At 43.6% G+C, this 14,934-nt stretch overlaps 1 protein-coding gene across 2 annotated transcripts in view; it reads right to left on the bottom strand.

Moving 5' to 3' along the window:
- The window catches only part of NT5DC3 (5'-nucleotidase domain containing 3), a 390,067-nt gene that overhangs the window by 113,893 nt on the left and 261,240 nt on the right, over positions 1 to 14,934 (bottom strand). For both annotated transcript variants that reach the window (XM_069228992.1, XM_069228993.1), the window contains exon 9: positions 13,142 to 13,243. In XM_069228992.1, the coding sequence (XP_069085093.1) occupies positions 13,142 to 13,243 (102 nt within the window). The remainder of the gene's footprint in view (positions 1 to 13,141; positions 13,244 to 14,934) is intronic.

The raw sequence follows: 14,934 nt of genomic DNA on the forward strand, positions 1-14,934 counted from the left end.
GGCTTAAAACCAGTCTTGCTTGATGACATCCTCAGCACATCAAGAGGTAAGTCTAAAAAAAATAGACAAAAAGTAAAAAAAAGGTTAGTCAAAAAATGACTGAGGCTTAGCTCTTCTCCGGATCAGTTTGAGTTCTGGGGCAGAAAGAAAACTGGCCCTGGCACTCCGGGGTGGCACCGATATAGGAACTGCAATGTAATGTTTGGTGCATTTAATTCTGACAGACGTGGAGCCGACTGACGCCACCTACTGGCACGCAGGGGTACTGCTCACAAAAAATCTTCCTGATCTAATATGATGCCTGGGGACTATCCAGCGGTAAGGCACTTGCAGCTAGAAGTCTATGAGATATGATCAGACACCCACTTTAAATACCTGGGATTGTGTATATCACACGACTGAAAGACATTCCACACTGATAACCTAATACCCTTGCTTCACAAATTAGAGGCAGACACCAAACAGTGGTGTGCCTTGCCACTCTCACTGATGGGCTGGACGGCATTTTTCTAAATACTTGCAGTACCCAAATGTGTACACACCACTCAAAATTGTACATACCTCATACCAACTCTGTTTTTTCAGACCCAAGACGGGATAGTAAGGTCTCTACTATTGGGGGGGCGGGGGGAGGCCAGCCACAGATAGCTCTCTCCACACTCCAATGGTTGGTATACCTCAATGCTCAATGTAAAAACAAATACTACAAGGTGGGTCAGGTGGGAGTCGATAACAAGTGGGCATACGCCCTGCTGTACGACCCAGCATTCCCGACTGGACTGACACGGTGGGCAAAGTGGGATACCTCCATGCTCTATATGGAGACTGAGTACTTACCCTCCCGCACCTGCCACAGTGGTCACTATCTGGCAAAGTCTGCTACGAGAAATGAGATGGGGTAAGAGACTAACCACAAAGATTCCACTGTGGCTCTGGACTAAGCTGGGTCCGGTCAACACTCTTCAGAGGTTCAGAGGATGGGATTTGATCGGCCTGTCTACACTAGGGGAGGTTTGGGACGTGAATGGAATGGCACCATCCGCGCACTTGCAGGAGGAATATGACATGTCACCCAGATATTCCACTCCCTTTGCTGTGCAATGCCCTTAGGCCCGGATCCCAGGGAGGAAACAATAGAGGAGACAACTGCTAGACAGACACATGACCACCAAAGCCATCTCCTTAACATACAGTACGCTCATACCGAACACGCAGGAAAAGCTGAGTAAACTTCAGGCACATGGCAGGCAGATGTGGGAAAGGGGGAGGATGATGACTGGAGAGAAGCCCTACAATTGCCCTGAAGGGTGGAAATATAGTCACATTTCCGAATGATACAAATGAAAATACTACACAGAATGCACTACACTGAAATGCTACTATTTAACATGGAAAGCGACTGTCACCAGGAAACGTTTCTGCACACATTATGGGACTGCCCTGGAAAAGGAGTGCGGAACAGCCTTGAACCCGAGGTGGAAACATCAGTAGAAGGGGAGGAAATCCTAGGGTTGCTGGGTGTAAAGAGGACCTCAGATTTAACAATCTACCAGAAACATCTAGTGAATGTGGGGTACCTGCTGGCATAGAAGGAAATGATGTAGAAATGGGGAAGCACAGATAGGCCACGAATGGCCAAATTGGAGAGAGAAATGCAGAGATGCCGTGCCATGTAAAAACTAGTATACAAGGGTTGCTTCCGGAAATTTGAGAAGATATAGAAAGGCTGGAATACTGATGGCAGCTAGTGAATTGTCTGGGGCAAGGGAAGGGGGGATGGAAGGATGATAGACTGGATGAAGACGAGGAACAAAAGATTAAGAGCTATTGAACTAGAGATGGCCAGACACAACCTGAAGTATGGAGCCCAAGTTAAAATACCACTGTGGACAAAACAGGAAGGTTTCGGTGAAGTGAAGGTCAGGGGTGGGGACAATATGTGCAATTGTCAAGCTGGATTTTGGTTACTTTGTTGAACTTTCAGATCACATTGTACGAGACAGCGATCTGAACTCATGGTTGTACATGTAAAATCAATAAAACATGTTTTAAAAAAAAATAATTCTAAAGCACACTATCACCAGAATGTATCTTGGTGCTATTGAATTTAGCCTGAGGAAAGAGGGGTCTTTAAGGGCTTCTGAACGTTGTGGTTGTCAGGCTGAGTTTGGAAATGGCTAAGATGTTTATTTCAGTTGGAGGCTGCCAGAATTGAGAATAGCAAGACCGATAAGAGAGAGAGAGTTTCTAAGCAGCACAGAGAGAATAAAAGGACAGTGTAATCTCATGGTAGACATTAATTCAAGTACTCCATTCATCAGTTTTTTTTTTTATCTGCCATTGTGACACCATAATTATGGCAGGCATCCCCAGAGAGGGGTCCCCTGCTCACTGAGCCACTGGAACTAACATGCACCTGAAAAAAAAGAGTTGGTCTTTAGCTGCTTTTGTTAAAATTCAGCAAGGACCTGGCCTGGCAGTTCACGCTTGACAGTTCCTATTGGAGCAGGAACAAAGGTGGGTCTAATCTGCAGTGGCACGGTAGGCAAAAAACAAGATGGACTTTGATGCAGCCTGATTAATTACCAACTGTTGAGATTAAATCAAGCATTCTATGCATCACTTTTTTTGTAACCTTCATAATGGCACCCTAGGTGCGATGGGGGTGCCCATAAGTGGGATCATGCTCATTGTGCCACTGGAACCTATCTGCACCTAACTGTAGAGGCCCAAATAGGCCAAAACCTGCCTTGGTACCAAGTGAGGCCGGCTATCTTGTTCTTTAGTCTAGTTTGTTTTGTGCAGTTTTATATAGAGCAAACTTAACCCAAAGGAATTGGAACACTTTACATGAGCACCAGTTACATTACACAAGAACACATTCATGTTTTTTTTATCCCTTTTAGGTTGAGCATAGGCAGCACACATGCACTCTCGACATGCTGTAATCTACTTCTGTGGGCTTTCATCATGCCCATCAAACGCACATCACTTTCATTCGTTCCTTAACCTGCCTTTCAAAATTCCTTTGGTTTGTTAGGTAAATGCTTTAGGTTTGCCCTGTCTTGAGGCTGTTTTGCTACCACATTGGATACTGACCCTGTTACATGGACTACTGCACAATGGGCCATATGACTCAGTGTTGGGGCACTACTTTTTTCATTTGCCTCTCCGCTTCGTGCTTGTGGCGTTATGTTGTTTCTTCCTCTGGCATCTCACTGATACTTTGCGGTGTCTGCACCCGACAAAGGCTGCAAGCTGGAAGGAGATTCTTATTTTTTTTCAGTTTTATATAGCACAAACTTGACCGGAAGATTGGAGTGCTTTACATGAGCACCGGTTAAATTAGCAGCCCCATTCCTAAATTCATCCCAAGTTTAGAAGTTGGAAAATATACAAACTGTCGCCTTTTAAATAGAAAAAAAAACAAGGAAAACCCTCAACGCGGTTGTCCCCGGCACAGCAGAAGAGCCAATACTATAATATTCACTGCACTCTGGAAACTCGCCCCATAATGCTTTGTGGGGCATTCCTTTTACAACACATTTTTGCCAATAACTCAGCCTGTGGTGATCCTAGGACAATGGGAACACCACCAAAACGTTCAGCACGACATGCCCTTTCTGTCAAGTGCATCACCTGGGTCTCCACGCTATGCTGGCGGCCCCAAATTCATAACCTCTCCCACCATTCAATGTCTTTTTATGCTCTCTCATGGCTGAAGCTTTTGAGTTACAGCTGGGAGTAGGCTGTGTTCTAAGGGCCTTGTTTGTAATATTATTCTAGCAGGCCTGCGAGGCCTGAAAATGTGTAATTAACTTTGCCGTTTAGGGGCTGGATATATGGTTACACTGCAATGCTCTCCGCTCTTCTCTTTTCAAGTGGTTATGCTCTTTAAGGGCTGACTATATGGTTACATGAACATGTTTCTTCCAAATGCTATTTGTATTGTAGTACCCTCTAGGGGATGTTCTAATCTAAAATCTAACCATTACAGTCTAATGCCAAGTGTATGAAGGAATGCACAAACAGTTTATTTCTGATAAGGGTTTAATGTGTTTCATGGCTAAATACATATAAGGTCCCAAAGGCAAGACCTATTGGCTATTTCAATGCATGCTTTAGTAGGCACAGGAAGATTATGGGATTTTCCCAGAATCACAGGATGTTGAGGCGATGAAGAGAGTTGAACCTAGCCGGCAGCTGTTGCCGTTACGCCACATTCTCTAAGGAGTTAAAGTTGCAGGGCTGGTGAAATCATGTTTCCTGGTTTCAAAATGAAGAGAGTTGACAGCAACATTAAGAATAGCTCACTGAGGAGCTAATGTGCTGTCAGTGAGCTTAGCCAGAACTGCATTCTAGATGTCATTGTAGGGCTGGAATAATGCTTGGACAGGTGAGTGAATGTCTTGAGGTAGGAGCCATTTTATTTCCATAAGTGCATGGACAGGAAAGGTAGCACATTTCACAGTTCTCTGACAAGAGCTTCCATGGTGAGAAGAGAATCAACAACAAAACATTTGTTTTTCATGGGAAAAACATCCAATAGGAAACAGGTGCATAACATATCCAATCAGATAGTTGCAGTCCTGAACATAGTCCATCATCTCTTTCTCCCCCTCTTTCTTCGCTGCTCGCAGCCGAGATAAGTTCACTCTCTGTTTTTGCTTAATTATTTACCTTTGTCTGTTACTGTTTATAGGATATTTACATAGGCCATCATTAGAACCATGGCAGTCCAAGACCGCCAGGGCTGTTTTGGCTGAAGCACCGCCAACAGGCTGGCCGTGCTTCAGAGGGGATTACGACTGCGGCAGTAGCGCTGCGGTCGCACCGCCGAGGCCGGCGGTTTCCCGCCAAATTTGCCCCGGAGGTAATAATCCGCCAGGGCAGCGCTGCTTGCAGCGCTGCCCAGGGGATTACGAGTCCCCGACCGCCAGCCTTTTCCTGGTGGTTTGAACCGTCAGGAAAAGGCTGGCGGTACTGGGAGTCGCGGGGCCCAGGGGGCCCCTGCACTGCCCATGGCACTGGCATGGGCAGTGCAGGGGCCCCCTGACAGGGCCCCATGCAGCTTTTCACTGTCTGCTATGCAGACAGTGAAAAGCGCGACGGGTGCAACTGCACCCGTCGCATGACCGCAACACTGCCGGCTCCATTTGGAGCAGGCTCCTATGTTGCGGCCAAGATCCCCGCTGGGCCGGCGGGCGGAAACCAGGTTTCCGCCCGCCGGCCCAGCGGGGATCTCATAATGACTGCGGCGGGGGTACGGCCGCATTGGCGGCTGCCCGGCAGTCAGATCTTGGCGGGCGGCTGTAGCCGCTCGCAAAGGTCATAATGAGGGCCATAGTGTTTTGCGTATGTTAATTAATGTTGTTTAAATTACAGTATTTTCAAAAAATGTATATGTTATTGTCATCAGCCGTGGGAAACATTTTGCTCCTTTGCGTTTTTTTCCTTATGTGGTCTGGCTCCTGCAGTGTTCTGAAAGCATACTGCCCACTAGGTGGTGCGTGTTTGGAACACTCACGCTGAAGTGAATGTGCAGCTTCGAATTCCCTCACATCGGGAGTGAAGCTGCACATCAGTTTAATCGGAGCCTCTGCTGCCTGAAGAGTTACGCCCCAGTTCTTCATTGGGTCCGTAGCTTCAATATTTATTGTTTTGACGTCCGGTTTGACTACACAGGGTCTGTACCTTTATTTTATATGCCAAACTGAGGTCTGTAATTTTGGGCCTAATATTGCCCTGGTGGGGGACACTCCCAGGTAGAAATCCCCTAATGACAAATTTTAATCCACCAGGGGTGAAGTGTTCTGGGCTGAGACTCTCTGTCAGTGCGGCTTCACCCACGTAAATTCATCTAGCCTGACACCCAGACCCCTTCTAATAAAACAAGGGTTTTGCATATATATTGTATACAAGTATTTCCTCCATTTCACCTGTACTACCATTTGTAGTGGTTTTGTTGCCCTAATTATTTCTCATTCATACTAGGCTAATGGAGATTAATGATGAAGATGAATTCTAAGATGCTGTGGATGCGTTTATTTATAGGGCAGTTCCAGAGGCCATTGATTCCCGTGAAGACAAACTTTTGCAACAGATCGCACATGAGTGCGCCCAGCTATCAGCTTCTACCCTAACTCCCTCAGCACCTCCTTTACCCCCAAATGACTCCCAGCCTTCATCGAATGGAACAACTCTGGCAAAGCGCTGTCGTGATGCAGGAGTTGATCAAGATGTTTTTGACTGTGTCAAACATTCTCTTTTGACCCAATTAGAACACTCTCTTTCCCTTGTTCCCTCAGGTCTTCTAGCTGTTCAATCTCCCCACTCCCCAGTCCATAAGTACACTGATTCTTCTTGTGATCCAGATGACGATGCCAGTCCATCTAGACCTTGGCTTCCTTCTTCTCAGCCTTCACCTCAGGATTCTGCACCAGAAGTTTCGGATATGCTGGATCCCAATGAAATTGTTCATCCTCGGTCTTCTGAATGTGCCCTGTCCGACAATGTCACGAATTATGTAGCGGGATGCATCCTGAAATCCCATAACTGCCTTCAAGCTGAGTGCCCCGACTGAATTGGACCCCATAATGTCCACATTCCTACAAAAATGTATTAAAGACCCAAAAAAGAAAATGTATATATTATGGTGTGCATGTCAGGATAAACTGGATGTCCTGGCCAGTTAACAAAAATCCTAGATATGGCTGAGGATGCTAAAACCTCAGGTTCCTTGATATCTCCAGAGATTCTCTCAGGTTTGGCGGCAGACGCTATTATTTTCCTGGGCAATGCAAATTGTGGCCTTTCAACTCAGTGTTGCCGCTCTTTGTTATTAAACGAGACCCTACGCTAGAAGACCTGGCTGATTCCGAAGCCGGGGCTGTGGCTCAAGGAGGTTTATTCGGAGAACCTATCATTAAAGAACTGGGAAGGTTTGTGAAAACATTTACATTATTAGATAAGGCACAAACTTCGATCAAAAGAGTCTTTCCCTCCCGAATTTTCCATGGGACCGGTCGGGCAGGGGCCGCTTGGCCGGCCATCTCAAGTACAGAACTCTTTTATGGGAGAAGGCTCCCCCACAAGGACAATTTAAAGATCAGACCTGCTTCGCCAACTTTTACCTAACAAGAGGCCGGGGGTTTCTGAGGTCGAGTTGGAAGAGGAACATCCGCTGCCTCCTATCCCAGTAAGTGTTATCCCTTCTAAAGTAGGGGGCCGCTTGGTGAATTTCACCCAGACCTGGGAGTCAATCACAAGGGATGTGCAGGTCTTACAAACAATCAGAGGTTTTCAGATAGAATTTTATGGCACCCTCATATAAGACTTCCGTCCACAACCCCTTCTTTTTTCCTCTTAAGATGCCATTTTGGTAGATGCAGAGGTTGTGGCATTGCTAGACAAAGGTGCTATTTCCCCAGCAATGCCACATTCTCCCGGGTTCATCAGCAATCTGTTTCCTGGTCGTCAAAGCCAACGGAGGTCAACGACCAGTCATCAATCTACGTGAATTCAACGAATGGTTGATTTACCGCCATTTCAAAATGGAAGGGATTCACCTCTTTTGCAATGTCTTACATCCTTTTGACTGGCTAATGTGTCTCAATTTAAACTACGCTTATCTGATTATATTTATATTCCCACTGCACAGGTGTTTTCTTCAATTCATCTGGCGAAACCAAACTTTTGAATTCACGACCCTTCCGTTCGGTCTTTCCTCAGTACCCTGGTGCTTTACAAAGGTTCTTAAACCAGTGGTGGAACACCCTAGGGTGCAGGGGATAGGCCTAATTATATACCTCATCAACCTACTACTTTTGGCTTAGTGTCCCAGAAAACTTTCCTTCACATTACAGGTGGCTGTCAACTTACTACAAAAGCTCAGTTTTGTCATAAACGGGTCAAAATCCCTGCTATTGACTTCTCAAAAAGAAGTTTTTCGAGGTTTCATCATAGATTCAGTCTCTGCCATGCTAAGTCTCCCAGTTCGCAAAATGACAAAGATTCATCACGAATTGCAGTGCACTTTGGCCAAGCAACATGTTTCACTTCGGCAAATAGTTCACCTGGTGGGACTCCTCTCGTCTTCTATCCAGGCAATTTTTCCCAGCCCTCTCCACTATCGAGCTCTACAATGTCTAAAAGCTGCACGTCTTTGCAGTGGTTCGACATACTCTCAAACAGTCCTTCTCTCGGAGGAATCACAAGAGGAGATCTGTTGGTAGCTTTCACACATGGAGCCCTGGAACGGGAAAGCAATCTTTTGCCCTGCCCCGGATCTCATCATAGAATCAGACGGCAGCACATCAGGTTGGGGCGCGTGGTGTGGAGATTTTTCCACTGGAGGACTATGGTTTCCGGAGGAACAAAACTTGCTTATAAAGTTTCTGAAGCTTTTAGCTGGAACTTTTGCGGATAAGTGCTAGACCAAAGATTCAATTCAGTCATGTGTTATCCTGAAAATGGACAACATATCAGCGGTCCGCTGTATCAGTCACCTGGGAGGCACATGTTCCAAAACCCTTTACAACCTGGCAACCAGTTTTTGGCAATATTGCCTAGATTGCCAAATTTCGGTCACAGCTCAATACCTTCCAGGCAAACAGAACCAAAGTGCGGATTTCTATTCCAGACACTTCCGAGATTCCATTTTGTGGAAGCTCCATCCAGATGTATTTTCACACCTCCAGTATCTGGGGGGGTCCATTTTCGGTAGATCTATTTGCATCCATATTTGATCATCAACTTCCCAGATTATTCAGCTGGAAGCTGGATCCGCTGGCGACAGCCACTGACACTTTCCTACAAGACTGGAGCCAAGAGAGCAGATACACTTTTCCTCCTTTTGCGATGATTACTCGAACAACCGCTCAAGTCAGATGCCAACAGGCCAATCTTGTCCTGATTACACCCATTCAGAAGTCTCAAGTTTGGTTTCTAGTTCTTCTGGAACTTTCTTGGGATTCTCCAATCCGACACCCTCTATTTCCCTTGATTCTCCTCAATCTGGACCATATTCCGCATCCAGTGGTTCTGAAGGGATCTCTATCTCTGATGGCGTGGCGAATTTCAGGGGGCCAGTGGTCAGTACCGGACCTTTCGCAACAAGCTGAAGAGCTTTTCTCTAAAGCATGGGCCCCCAGGACGTCTAAACGCTACAGATCAGCATGGGTTCGATGGTCCCGTTGGTGTTTGAGAAGACATCTCGATCCCGTGGGCACTGATGTAGTACATGTACTTAACTTTCTAGCCAGCCTCACTACAGAGGGCCTGGCATATCATTTGTTTAGATCAGCTATTTCAGCTGGACATTCCATGGTGGACGGCTCTCCTTTGGGAGAACACTGGGTTGTGTGTCGACTCCTTCAAGGAATCAGACTTTCCATTCCACCAGAACCTTGCTATTTATCCATTTGGGATGTCAATCAAGTATTGAATCTATTTTTGTCCTGGCAACCTAACCAATATCAGTCCAGAAAGGTGCTTTCAGCTAAGCGGTTATGACTTCTCTGTCTTATATCCTGCAGAACAGTCTCAAATATCTATGCCTTAGATATTTCAAATAGGACTTTTTCTCTATCTGGAATTTCCTTCAAAGTAAGCAGACAAAAAGTAATACCAGAGTGATCTCTTATCCTGCTTTCCCAGACTTCCCAAAGCTATGTGTTTTTGGTTGCCTCATAAGTGTATGAGGAAATGCCTTCCGAATTTCATCCCCCTGGGCAACAGCAGCTTCTCATTGCTTTACGGAAGCAAGATAATGTGGTATCCTCACCCACTATTGCTTACTGGGTCCGTTGGGTGATGCAAGAAGCTGGAATCAATTTATACCTTTTTGGTGCTCATTACATATGTGGAGCCATGGCTTCTAAGGTGTGCTCAATTGGAAGATATCATGAACACAGCAGACTGGCCTTCGGACTCGACGTTCAAAAGATTCTATTTCAGACCAGCTTTTGACATGGCTCAATTAGCTGCGGACATGCTTTGAACTAGCATAATCCTCGCCTCTGGTCCTGACATAGTATGAAAAATTTCCTAGCTATCGTAACAGAAAGTTTCAATTCTATTAAGGACTCGGAAGCGAGTGTTATCCCGCCCTAGTTTTTTCTTAATTCAAAAAGTACCCTCCCTGTATCTAGTAAGTACTAATCTAATTATTTATTCATATTGGTTCTTATGGTGATTTCTCATGTACTGCATTTTATGAATTTAACACCTGGTGTTCTTTCTGCAAGGTTTTTTTCTTTTGAAATTCCAACTTTTTTTTTATTTTTTAATTATCTTCTCTTTTTAGGAACTGAGACGGTTAAACAGGATGGATAGAAATGAATCACGGCATGTCTCGCACGACGAAAGAGGAGGGGGAGAAACAGATGATGGACTAAGTTCAGGACTACTATCGGACTGGATATGTTATGCACCTGCTTCCTATTGGATGTTTTTCTTTACATTTTGATTCCCAAGGTTTCATGGGAATCGTAGTTTATTAAAGTTACTGTGAATGGCTGCTATTCAATAAAGTGAAGAAAGGATAAGTATAATCCTCACCTCCAAGTCCTTAATAGAATTGAAACTTTCCGTTATGATAGCTAGGAGATTTTTAATTCTAATAAAGAGGTGGCAATAACACAAAAGGGTTGTGTAAGGAAGGGAAAATGCAGTTTAATTTTTATGTGGTGCATGCACTTTTAGACACACAACATCCATGCAAAAATGTACATTGGTTACAAATAGATGAAAATATGCAGAATAAGACATTTGCAGATACCCATGCACACACAAGTATCTCCACACATACACCAAACTAACATGCTCCTACACATACAAACCAAAAATATAGCCAATTCAGCACACATATCAGAATGCCCAGGACTACTCATGCACATAGTCCTATTGGCATTCTTCCCTACAGACCATCATACCTATGCACATTCATGCCTGGAGAACATCCGGTATACATCCACCACAGGACACAAATCAAATGTACAGGCACAGAGGTTCACCAAACAAAACAGACATAAAGATGCATACACAGAGACTACACACAAGCAGGGTAACACAGAATAACACAGACACTGGGCTTGGGAAAGAAATACAGGAGCAAATCGACAGACAGATGAATGATTGATTGATGCCAGAAAGTCTCAGGCTCTATTCAACACTTCTGTAAAGGAAATCATATTTAAGCTGGAACAAGCAGTGGAATTCCAGAGCCCATTTCTTGGTGGATCCCTGGAATAATCACTTCTGTTGGGTGATGGAAGAATTATCTTCCCAAACTAAGCCAATACTTGCAAACTTTGCAACAAACACCACTCACTATGTAACAACAGTTCACTCTGCATGCATATCCAATCCATGGCCTCTTTAGTGTAATCAGCCATATGGTGCTTTGCCGCTCTGTAGCCCCTCTCTAACACGAACGTGTCACCTGTAGAGCTTCTGGAAGTCGCCGTGTACAGTGCACAACAGTAAGCATTCCTGGGTTTTTGTTTGGCAACTACGGTACTTCATTTAGGTCAAATGGAGAAAAGGCTGCAATGATTTGTTAAAAGAAAATCCAGAACTAGAAATATTGTATTTGATGTATGGGTCGAAGTTAGGAAACGTGAGCTGCACACTACAGGTCACATGCATTAACTCTAACAGATCTAATTTTAAACACCGAACCAACATTTGATATTTGCAATTTATTTTTTTCCTTCTTCCAAAGGCGTATCCTATTGGCTTGGCATAGTATTAGTGGATACAATAAATTATGAATTTAAAAAGAAATTCCATTAGTCTCTGTGATTTTATGTTCTCACTTCAGTAGAAACTTGAAAGGCCCCTTGCAATACGTTTACCCGGCAAATACGAGCTGCTTAACTTTGACATGGATGACAGCACAATCAGAACACTGATGCTAAACTTCAAATGTACATGGGCTGTATGTCACCATGCCTGTTTCATTACTTATCTAAACGAGCTGTCTTTCTACCAATCCCCCCAATGAAAACTAGAGGTGCAAACACAGTGTGCACAGACTCAACTCTGGCATTCTTCCTTCGCTTAACCAAAGAAAGACATTTCAGAGTTCCTTCTCTGCTAACATCTCCAGAAGGATTTGTCGCATTAATACTATCAAACATAAAAAGAGGTAGACACACTGCAGTAAAAAAGAATAAAGAGGCTAAAAGGAAAAAATATGGTCTGCATTTTAACGTAAACTATTTACATGGATTACATTTAGTAAGGAAAACAAGCATTTTGAAAGATCACTCACGGCAAAAATATCTTTATATATTTATCTTCTTATAGTAGTTAAAACATCCATTTACAAAATAAATGTAAAGCAGTAACAGATGCCACTTTGCACGCAGCGTTTTAAAACTACCAACATTTGGAAGAATTCCTTGTCTCAATGGGCAAGGAAAATTCAGGGGGTCTGATATGACAGTCCAGGATGGACTGTTTCCTGACGCAGGACCAGGGCTGATTTCCATCTGCCTGCTTTCTACCTGAGGTGCCACAGTAGGCGAGAAAAGATGTACTGGATTGCAGCTCGGGGTATTCACAAGTAGCTGAGATTAATTCAAGCAATTCACCCATCTCTTATTGTTTGCCTCAGTGTGAAGCCCTAGGTGCAGCAGGTATCCCAAACATGTTTTAAGCTCACTGTGCCATAGGACTCAACCGGCACTCTGCTGAAGGAAATAGGCCGAAAATGGTCTAGTTTGCTTGTGTTCCCGTTCAAAAAGGATCTGATCTGCAGTTTAGTCTGGACTACGCCTACTGGAGAAGGACCCTGGCTGATTTGCACATGACTGGTTCCTACTTGAGGCGATACAGTGGGCGAAAAAAGATGGCCCGGACTACAAGAGTAATTATTGGCAATTTACATTAATCTAAAAAAAAAAAAATGAACCCATCACTTTAAAAAAAAAAAATGTTCCTCAGCATGTCAAAAACCTGCATAGCCGGTAAAATAACTATCCTTTCCATTTCTCAGCCAACCAGGGCTATTGGAACAGCGTAGATCATTTCAATGTCATAATCACAGGAGCGACAGATTAGGAACAATAATTTCAACAACCCCTTCTGGTTCCACCTTACCCAAACAAACCTCTTTATCTCAGTGGATGTTTACCTCCGCTTATCGTTGAAGAAGTTTGGTTTGTCGGCCTGCACAATTACAACATCGAAAAGGTCCCTCCAGTCCTTTCCAACAATGAAATTCATGCCTTTGTCCCTGCAAAGGAAAACATGTATGTGTTATTATAGATGCCCTACGTTGTAACACTGTTTAAGAAATGTCACAATGCAAAAACATTTAGTTTTGTCATGTTTGTATCCTTAAATATCAGACAAAAAGTTTTTTCTTTCAATCCTAAGGAATACAAACTTTAAATTTTCCCCAAAAAGATTTACTGTAAAAGAACGCCGAAATGAGACTCATTCAAAAATGCTATCCCAAAGTTCGTTCAACAACATGTTTGCACTAATATTTCAAACAGCAACAGACAGAAAAAGAAGGTGCTATGGTGACCGCAGCAGTTTGAACACGATTCAGGCTTCCCAGTGCTTTAACTGCACTTGCCCCTTTTTTTGTCCCTCTTACATCAATGACCAACGTATTAATTCTTCAGTCATTTAAAGACAGGAGAATATTACGCATGGCTTTATATATATATATATATATATATATATATATATATATATATATATATATATATATATATATATATATATATTCCACACAGCAAACTCCGTTAAAGGGGGCCTCCAACTCTGCAGGGCAGCTCCACAACACGGGAACGGAGAATCCCGTGAAACTGATCCAAAAAACAAAGTGCAGGAGCCCCGATTCCATGTAAGCCACACGTTTATTTCTCAATAATGCTGGCAGCAGAGATCACTTTCCTGACGCGTTTCGGCATTGCTGCCTTGTTCACAGGTGATTGCAAGTTACCATAGGTGCTTAAATATCATTCAGTCACCTGCCATTAGCGTATAATACTTCAATACAGTTTTCACGTTCCTGTTCTCCACTTGTTAAAGAGACTATTCATGGCAGTGAGTATAAAGAAATGCGAGTTGCTAAAAATCACATATACTGGAGTGCACGTGGCCACTTTATGAACGGGAATATTTAGCACCTTTAAATATGCAATTAGAAACTGTGGTGAAATAACGCTATTAAGCAATACTGAAGACTACACCATTGTTTTAAAGACTATAAAGGATGCATTATGGATATTGAAGTATTATACGCTAATGGCACGTGACTGAATGATATTTAAGCACCTATGGTAACTTGCAATCACCGGTGAACAAGGCAGCAATGCCGAAACGCGTCAGGAAAGTGATCTCTGCTGCCAGCATTATTGAGAAATAAACGTGTGGCTTACATGGAATCGGGGCTCCTGCACTTTGTTTGTTTTTTGGATATATATATACACACACATATATATATATACATATACACTATTGCCACCCAATCCGTTTTCTCCACAGTTGGACGTTCTACTTTGTCTTTGGTATTTGTTGCAAATGCCTCTGTTAATTTCATATGTTGTCCAGGCCCTGGGATTATTCAGCTTGTCACTGTGCATTAATAACCAGTGATGGTTCAAGGAGGAGGAGGGCTGTGGGTCTATGCTGCTTCTATCGTATTACCAGGCTAAGAAACAATGAATAATCCTGGTCATTAGCAGTCATAATTCAAAACCAAAAGGTGAGGCAAAAAACCACAAAGAAGCAAACGTAAATGACCGATATGCACAAACCTGGAACACAGTAATTCAGCCACTATCAGACCACATAACCTATCAGAGACTCAGGAAAAGCTGAAAGCCTAATTATTTCGGAAAAAATGCTTTCAATACGGGATCAAACACCAGGCCCAGTAGTTTGGCTTTTCTTCCAAGAGAAGAGAAGCAA

This window comes from Pleurodeles waltl, chromosome 4_1 (assembly GCF_031143425.1).
Source record: "Pleurodeles waltl isolate 20211129_DDA chromosome 4_1, aPleWal1.hap1.20221129, whole genome shotgun sequence".
NCBI classification, from domain to species: domain Eukaryota; kingdom Metazoa; phylum Chordata; class Amphibia; order Caudata; family Salamandridae; genus Pleurodeles; species Pleurodeles waltl.